Source organism: Panthera onca, chromosome A3, assembly GCF_046562875.1.
Source record: "Panthera onca isolate mPanOnc1 chromosome A3, mPanOnc1 haplotype 2, whole genome shotgun sequence".
Taxonomy (NCBI): Eukaryota; Metazoa; Chordata; class Mammalia; order Carnivora; family Felidae; genus Panthera; species Panthera onca.
Window position 1 is genome coordinate 21629291 of NC_138341.1, and position 8562 is coordinate 21637852.

The 8562-nt window shown below is 62.0% G+C and overlaps 1 protein-coding gene across 1 annotated transcript; it reads left to right on the forward strand.

Annotated features, from left to right (window-relative positions):
- Nucleotides 1-599: 599 nt before the first annotated feature.
- Nucleotides 600-8460, forward strand: EMILIN1 (elastin microfibril interfacer 1). Its single transcript, XM_060650672.3, has 8 exons — nucleotides 600-1276; nucleotides 2221-2346; nucleotides 2810-3030; nucleotides 4127-6055; nucleotides 6433-6549; nucleotides 6965-6982; nucleotides 7148-7285; nucleotides 7707-8460. Exons 1-8 carry the CDS (start codon nucleotides 1107-1109, stop codon nucleotides 8042-8044), a joined length of 3057 nt encoding a protein of 1018 aa, XP_060506655.1. The 5' UTR covers nucleotides 600-1106; the 3' UTR covers nucleotides 8045-8460.
- The last annotated feature ends 102 nt before the right edge of the window (nucleotides 8461-8562 follow it).

Sequence of the window (8562 nt, forward strand, 5' to 3'; positions counted from 1 at the left end):
TCCAGATTCCTTTCTTCCTCCTCTGGCTTCTCTGAATTTCCTGCCTGCCTCAGTGGTGTTCTTTTCCGTCTCCTCCCTGGCCCAGTAGCTCTCTCACCTATCCTACTTCTTCCTCCCAAGTCACTGACCTAGGTATTTAAATTCTAATCACAGCCCCACTCTTGATGTGCTGTGTTACCTCGGACACGTTACTTTCCACTCTGGGCCTCGTTGTTCACATCCGTAAAAGCAGGCAGCTGGACAAGATGGTTGAGTGATGCCCTGCTGAGCCCTACAAGTTCATTCTCCCTTTTACAGTCCTCCCCTCCTTTCTCGGGTCTTCTCTCCCAGAGGAGGCTTGCCCTAGCCCCAGGGGAGCTGTGGCTGCAGCTCCCGTTCCCTGTCTAAGCGACCAGCCCAGGGCCTCCTCCCCAGCTCTGGCCCCGGCTCCACTCCATGTGGCCCGTCTGAGAGGCTGGCCCCAAGCCTGGCGGCAACTCCACATTTCTCTGTTTTTCCTTTTTTTTTCCTCTCTTTCCCGGAGTTAACAAGAAGCAGATGTGGCGCACGATGGTTGGAGAGGTGGGGGGAGGAAGGGGGAGGCTGGACCGCCAGCCAGACAGGGGGGAAGGGAGTGAGCAAGAGAGGGAGGCGGGAGGCCAGGGCCCGCCCCACAGCCACTCTTGCGCCTCTGAACAGCCACAGGGGCAAAGCCCTGTCACCCCCAGGATCCGGTCATTGGGGAAAACAGATAGGGAGACCAGAGGAGGGCCAGCTGGGGCGAGGGGGGTGGAGGCCCAGGAAGCAGCATCTGAGAGGGGCAGGGACCAGGCACAGGAGGCCAGGGGGCACAGAGAACAAACTCCCCTCAGAAGTGGAGAAGAGGAGAACGGAAGGAACCAAGGGAGGGACAGACAGGAGCCTGAGGAGGAAAGAGGAGGGGGAGAGGGGTCAGGCCAGGCGGCCAAGGAGGAGGCGTGTGGCTGGGGGCTGCCGGCGGCAGGAAGCTGGGGACAGGACCCGACCCCGGCGCTGTCCCTCGGAGCAGAGGCATCCCGGCTCCAGACAGAGGCGCCAGTGGTCAGGCCGGGATGTGCCTCTGAGGACCACTGCGGAGTGCCCCCACCATGGCCCCCAGCACCCTCTGGAGCTGCTACCTCTGCTGCCTGCTGACCACAGCCGTGGGGGCAGCTAGCTACCCTCCTCGTGGTTATAGCCTCTACACAGGGGGCGGCGGGGCCCTCAGCCCTGGTGAACCCCAGGCCCAGAGCGCTCCCCGGCCTGCCAGCCGCCACAGGTAAGAGTCTGGGTCCCAGCCCAAGGCTGGAGGTGGGTGGGAGGGTGGGTCAGGAGGTTGGTATCCTGGTCCTCGCCTTGGCTACCCTCTCCGGGGCCGTATGCCCTAGTGCAGGGAAGAGGGGGAGAGGAAGCCCATCCATCAGGTGGCCCTGCACAAGCCCGCCTTCCCGTGGGGCATTTCCAGGGCCCCCTAAATAGGTAGGTCCCTCCCTTACCTCAGGGGGACCCGTAGTTAGGTGCCCGGGAAAACTCCCCTGAAGGGCACGGGCCGGGCCTTCCTGCAGGCTGACCGTTGCGTCCCAGCCTGGCATCCTCCGGCAGACCTTTATCCCTTCTTAGGGCTTCCTCGGCCCCATCCAGTGATCTGTGATTCTTTCTGACACTGTGGCTGCTCTGTCCCTTCGGGCTCTCCAGCCGGACACAGATCAAAGGCCAGCATGAATGGGGCCAAGAGTGTAGAACGGCAAGCGATGAGAGGGGCAGCGTTCATCAATGGCTTATTCTCTGCTTAACCCTGAGCTGGACCCCTGCCTGCCCTGTCCTCTTCTCTTAGGGGTGGGTGGAAGCCAGCATCCAGGGGATCACCAGAGGGACCCAGCCAGCTGGCTCATACAGGCCACGCTAGGCTGGGGATTGGGACAGAAAGGGACATGAATGAATGTGTGAAATCAGAGGCTCCCCAGGACCCCCCCAGCCATGAGAATCAACTTCTTATAGTTGTGGTTTTCCATTCTGTGCTTCCTTTTGCTGTCTTGAAAAGTCTTTACCGACTCTTACAGCACAGGAAAGCGTGGGGGGAGCTGCCCTGCCAAAGTCCTGGCTCCTACAGGTCCCCAGGGGCCCTTCATCTTTTGACCCTCCCTCAGCCCCTCTGGTAGCCCCTGGGCCCTCCTCTGGGGCTTGTGTCTTGGCCCTTGGGCCCAGGTGGGGTTGTGCCTACAGGAACTGGTGTGCCTATGTGGTGACCCGGACAGTGAGCTGTGTCCTTGAGGATGGAGTGGAGACCTTCATCAAGCCCGACTACCAGCCCTGTGGCTGGGGCCAGCCCCAGTGTCCCCGCAGCATCATGTGAGCCCCAGTGCTGGGGGATGGGTACTTGGTGGGGCTGGGCTAGGACAGAAGGAGGGCAGCCAACTCAGGGAATTTGTGCAAAGCAGGCAGCAAGGGACAGGACCAGGGGCTTCGGTCAGAACCATTTGAGAAGATGCCGAGGCAACAGTTTGGGGCGGATACTGAGGGCAAAGTTACCTAGACCACCCTGCCAACCCCCAAATGCCTTCTCTGGGCTGAGTCAGGCCCCAGAGGAGGAGTTCGAGGTTCCAGCATAGGACAAGGGAAGAACAGGGATTTGGCTCCTGGCCAGAAAGCTGACAGCTGTCAGCTGAGCACAGACACATGCTGGACAGTAAGGGGGACCCAGCCTGAGGGACAGGCCTTGTCCACCACCAGCAGCTGCCCATCTCTGAGGACAGGTCCCAGGGTCACTGACAGTACAGGGAGGAGTAAAGAGGCCTCCCTCTGCCTCTCCCAGGTACCGCAGCTTCCTCCGTCCTCGCTACCGAGTGGCCTACAAGACAGTGACAGATATGGAGTGGAGGTGCTGTCAGGGGTATGGGGGCGATGACTGTGCTGAGGGTCCTGCCCCAGCGCTGGGTCCTGCACCTACCACACCACGCCCCCGGCCCCGGCCCGCCCGCCCCAACCTCTCCGGCTCCAGTGCAGGAAGCCACCTGAGTGGACTAGGTGGGGAAGGTGAGTGTGGGAGCCGCTGGGAAGAGAAGTGGGAGCTGGTACCGGGTGGAATATGTGGGGCCAGGTTGTCAAGGGAAAAACCCTGTGCCCCAAGTCAGAAGGGAATAGAAGGGAGTAAGTGAGATCACTGAGATTCTCTGCCTACCCATGAAGCCCATGCACTGTGTGTGTGTGTGTGTGTGTGTGTGTGTGTGTGACAGAAGCAGATTGAAAGAGGGAGAGAAAAAAAAAAAGGCTGAGAAAGAGAATGTGCTCACGCACGCCCACATGTGGCCGAGATACTTCCCAGTTGCGAGCCACTTCGGGAGGAAGGGGGAATTCCTGGGAGAAGCTTGTTCACCACGGGGATAGACTACAAGTCCTAGCATGCACTGCACCCGACTACAGGTCCCAGGCCACTCGGTGGCCTCTGGAGACTGCAGGTCCCAGAATGCAGCAGTCCCCCCTGCTTTCCTGTCATGTGTGCACCAGGCACTGCGGACAGACGAGCTGTGTTTGCCTGCCAGGGAGATAGTCATGCTGTAATGATGGAAACAGGAACTTCTGGCTGATTCTCCCACCGTCCAGCTAGAGCCCCTGCAGGCTTCCCGCGGAATCTCGCCTGTCCCTTGGTGTTACGGACAGGTGCTTGCCGCCCAGGAACATCCACTGTTATGAGGTCCACAGTGCCTCCCCATATTCCCATTTCACAGATGAGACAACAGTGTCTGAGAGAAACTCTGGATAGTAGACTTGGTGGTCAAATGGATGCCCTGGGTTTGAAACTTGCCTCGGCCACTTACTAAACTCGTAATCCATGGCCCAGTTCCTTAATGTCCCCTGGGCCTCAGTCTCATGGTCCGCAGAACAGGGAAAGCTGTGATATCTGTCCAGTGGAGTTTGGTGTAAGGGGTGGGGGAAGCCATGTTACAAATAGGGCCTAGAGGCATTCAGTAAATGGAGTTTCTTTCCATCTTTTCTTGCCCAAATTACCCAGCTAAGGAGTGGCTGACTCAGCCGGGAGCTCTTGCTGGAGCCGGGGAAGGCAGGGCCTCGGAGGTAGGCACTGAGCTCTGAGGCCCGGCCCCTCCGCCTTATGCCTTTGCCTCTCTGCCAGGTCCTGGGGAGTCAGAGAAGGTGCAGCAGCTGGAGGAGCAGGTGCAGAGCCTGACAAAGGAGCTGCAGGGCCTCCGGGGTGTCCTGCAGGGACTGAGCGGGCGCTTGGCGGAAGACGTCCAGAGGGCCGTGGAGACGGCCTTTAACGGGAGGCAGCAGCCAGCGGACGCAGCTGCCCGCCCTGGCGTGCAGGAGACCCTCACTGAGATCCAACAGCAGCTGCAGCTCCTGGACAACCGCGTCTCCACCCATGACCAGGAGCTGGGCCATCTCAACAACCATCACGGCGGCGGCGGCGGTGGCGGCGGTGGCAGGGCCCCCGCCCCGGCCCCGGCCCCTCCCGGCCACAGTGAGGAGCTGCCGCGGGAGCTGGAGCGGCGGCTGCAGGAGTCCTGCTCCGTGTGCCTGGCGGGGCTGGATGACTTCCGCCGGCAGCGGCAGGAGGACAGAGAGCGGCTGCGAGTGCTGGAGAAGCGACTGACCTCGGTGGAGGAGCGGCAGCGGCAGCTCCCCGGGCATGCCGCGGGCCGCAGGCCCCTTCAGGAGTGCTGCCCTCCGGAGCTGGGCCGGCGGCTGGCAGAGCTGGAGCGGAGGCTGGATGTAGTGGCCGGCTCGGTGACAGTGTTGAGTGGGCGGCGAGGCACCGAGCTGGGAGGAGCGGCTGGGCAGGGGGGGCACCCCCCGGGCTACACCAGCTTAGCATCCCGCCTCTCTCGCCTGGAGGACCAGTTCAACTCCACTCTGGGTCCCTCACAGGAGCAGGAGGAGGGCTGGCCCGGGCGCCCTGGGGGCCTGGGCCACTGGCTGCCTGCCGCCCGGGGCCGACTGGAGAAGCTGGAGGGACTGTTGGCCAACGTGAGCGGAGAGCTGGGTGGGCGGCTGGATCTGCTGGAAGAGCAGGTGGCAGGGGCTGTGCAGGCGTGTGGGCAGCTCTGCTCCGGGGCCCCGGGGGAGCAGGACACCCAGGTGAGCGAGATCCTCAGTGCCTTGGAGCGCAGGGTGCTAGACAGCGAGGGGCAGCTGCGTCTGGTGGGCTCAGGCCTGCACGAAGTGGGAGCAGCCGGGGAGGCCCGGCAGGCTGCACTGGAGGAGCTGCAAGGGGTCGTGGGCCAGCTCCAGGGGCGTGTTGACGCGCTGGACGAGACGACGGCGGAGTTCGCGCTGCAGCTGAACCTCACGGCGGCACGGCTGGGCCAACTGGAGGGTCTCCTGCAGGCCCGTGGGGATGAGGGCTGTGGGGCCTGTGGTGGTGTCCAAGAGGAGCTGGGCCGCCTTCGGGACGGTGTGGAGCGCTGCTCCTGCCCCCTGTTACCCCCACGGGGCCCCGGGGCCGGCCCCGGGGTTGGGGGACCAAGCCGAGGGCCTCTGGACGGCTTCAGTGTGTTTGGGGGGAGCTCAGGCTCAGCCCTACAGGCCCTGCAAGGAGAGCTGTCCGAGGTTATTCTCACCTTCAGTTCTCTCAATGACTCACTGCACGAGCTCCAGACCACCGTGGAAGGGCAGGGTGCCGATCTGGCTGACTTGGGAGCCACCAAGGACCGTATCATCTCTGAGATTAACAGGCTGCAACAGGAGGCCACGGAGCATGCTACAGAGAGTGAGGAGCGCTTCCGAGGCCTGGAAGAGGGACAGGCCCAGGCTGGCCAGTGCCCCAGCCTAGAGGGGCGATTGGGCCGTCTTGAAGGAGTCTGTGAGCGGCTAGACACTGTGGCGGGGGGACTGCAGGGCCTGCGTGAAGGCCTTTCCCGACACGTGGCTGGGCTCTGGGCTGGGCTACGGGAGACCAACAGCACCAGCCAGACGCAGGCAGCCTTGCTGGAGAAGCTGCTTGGGGGGCAGGCGGGCCTGGGCAGGCGGCTCGGTGCCCTTAACAGCTCCCTGCTGCTGCTGGAGGACAGGCTTCACCAGCTCAGTCTGAAGGACCTCACTGGTGAGGGGGCAAGAGAAGGCATGCGGTGGGAGGTGGTGGTGGGGGGCCCTTTTAAGTCTTTTCTTTCTCCTATCCCTACCCCACAGTAGCCAGTCTTAATCTCATCTACTTTCTCCTTGCTCTGCCCAGCATGAATGGCAGACCCATCACTGTCCCGGGGGTCGGTTTGTCCACCACAGATGACCCAAGCTCCTGGCTCCCCACTCTCCACTGGCAGCTCAGACAGGCCTGTGGGCAGGGGTGGCGTGCTGCTCCGCCAGCCGGGTATCCAGCACGGGCAGCAAGGTGCCCCACCATCTGTCCATGGAGCCATGACTTTCCTTGTCCTTTGGAAACTCCTTTTGTGGCTTTCCTTCAACTGAATTTTGTCACCGTAGGGCCCGCAGGTGAGGCTGGGCCCCCAGGGCCTCCCGGGATACAAGGACCCCCAGGCCCTGCTGGACCTCCAGGACCTCCAGGCAAGGATGGACAAAAGGGACCCATTGGGCCACCAGGTATGTGAGATTCCTACTGCAGCGGGAACTCCCCCACTCCTCTAGCAGCCCCAGGCTCGACATTCTATTCTGAATTTGACAGAGAAAGGAGGAAAGGGGCAAGGAATGGGGGGGGGGGTCCTATATGGCTGACAGGGAGTGACTAGGAACTGGGACAGTCACTATATGGGCTAGTTGGATAGGGTGGCCTCGCTGCTGTATTGAAGACCAAGACTGGGCTCACAGGGCTATGTAGGGTGTGAAAGGCTGGGGGCTAGTTGCACTGAAGGGACCCTATTCCTCCTTTTCTTGACACCCCCCTTCCTGCTTTGGAGTCTGTGTGACGCCTAGCACAGTGGAGAGACTCAGCAGATGTTTGCTGAGTGACTTAGTGAGAGCTGCCCCCTTCTTACTGCTCCCTCTTGTCTTCCCACAGGTCCCCAAGGAGAGCAGGGTAAGTTCCTCTCATCTGGTGCTGGAGGGAGGGGAACTGAACTAGGGGTTGGAGGATGGAAGGCCTCAGGCCGCCCTGGAGGTAGAGACCCAGGAGGGGAAGGGGGCCAGGCAGCTCTGCACTGAGCATCCACTCTGACACCCCCTCCCCTTTACCCCTACCCAGGAGTGGAGGGGGCACCAGCAGCCCCTGTGCCCCTGGTGGCCTTTTCAGCTGCCCTGAGTTTGCCACGGTCTGAACCAGGCACAGTGCCCTTCGACAGAGTCCTGCTCAACGATGGGGGCTATTACGATCCAGAGACTGGTAAGCCTGGAAGCAGGCTGGCTGGGCAATGGGGGAGACCGGAAAGGCTGTGCAGTGGTATGTTCTCATTCTTGCCCCCTCAGACAAGGGGAAATCTTCTCATGCTCTGGTTTGGGGAGATCCCTACTTCCTTCATTTACCCATTTTCACCACAGCTTGGGTAAGGGGTGAGCTGGGGAAGGCAGGAGCGCTTCTGTTCAACAGCTCTTTATTGGGGCCCCGGGGATGCTGTAATGTGCTGGGCACGCAGTAACGAACAAAACGCCAAATGCCCTGCCCTGGTAGAACTTACACTCTAGTGGAAGACAGGTGAAAAGAGCCAGCAGGTTCCTCCTTAGTCCAGGAGTTCTGGGTGGGCTCCCCAACACCTCCCTGGCCCCTGCCACCTGTCTCCCCTCCTGACTGCCATCCTTGTTCCCAGGCGTGTTCACAGCACCACTGACCGGGCGCTACTTTCTGAGCGCGGTGCTGACTGGGCACCGGCATGAGAAAGTGGAGGCCGTGCTGTCCCGCTCCAACCTGGGCGTGGCCCGCATAGACTCCGGTGGCTACGAGCCTGAAGGCCTGGAGAATAAGCCAGTAGCCGAGAGCCAGCCCAGCCCCGGCGCCCTGGGGGTCTTCAGCCTCATCCTGCCGCTGCAGGCTGGAGACACGGTCTGCATCGACCTGGTCATGGGGCAGCTGGCGCACTCAGAGGAGCCGCTCACCATCTTCAGCGGAGCCCTGCTCTACGAGGACCTGGAGCCCAAACAGGTGTAGACAGGGGGCTGGGCCCGACCGGCCCTTAGTGTCTACGCCGGCCAAAGAGCCAGCTGGGGCGGCGGGGCTCCCCCGGCTTCCTGCCTGGGGTGGGGCTCCGTCCCGCCACCCCAGCCCCAGGCGAGCCGCCGTCCCTGTCCCCCTCTGTGGCACAGGCGCCCAGAGCAATCTCTTCGCCACGGCCTGAGCGCGCCGGGTGGGGGACTCTGGCATCCCCTCGTCCAGACTTTTGGCCTGCTCGCCGTCCCCTGCAGGGCCGACTGCGGAGGAGCCCATCCTCGCACCTTCTGCTCCTCCAGCTGGCCTCCAGGCCGATGCAGGGCTCTCCCGACGGGCTCCGGCCCCCACCGCCATACTAAACTATTCAGGAATAAAGACACTTGGTTTTTCTAAAAAACAAAACAAAACAAAACAAACCGTCTGCTCCAGTACGTATTCAAGGGTAGACAGAAGTACACAAGGGACGGACGGGGTGAGGGAGGTGAAGCCCCAGGTTCGGGACCCTGGTCGCCGCTCCT

What these genes read in the sequence shown, in the direction of transcription:
- EMILIN1 (XM_060650672.3), top strand. Translation starts at nt 1,107, where the DNA reads ATGGCCCCCAGCACCCTCTGGAGCTGCTACCTCTGCTGCCTGCTGACC. An exon ending in CGGCCTGCCAGCCGCCACAG is followed by an intron (nt 1,277 to 2,220) that starts GTAAGAGTCTGG and finishes TTGTGCCTACAG; the next exon opens with GAACTGGTGTGCCTATGTGG. An exon ending in CAGTCTGAAGGACCTCACTG is followed by an intron (nt 6,056 to 6,432) that starts GTGAGGGGGCAA and finishes TTGTCACCGTAG; the next exon opens with GGCCCGCAGGTGAGGCTGGG.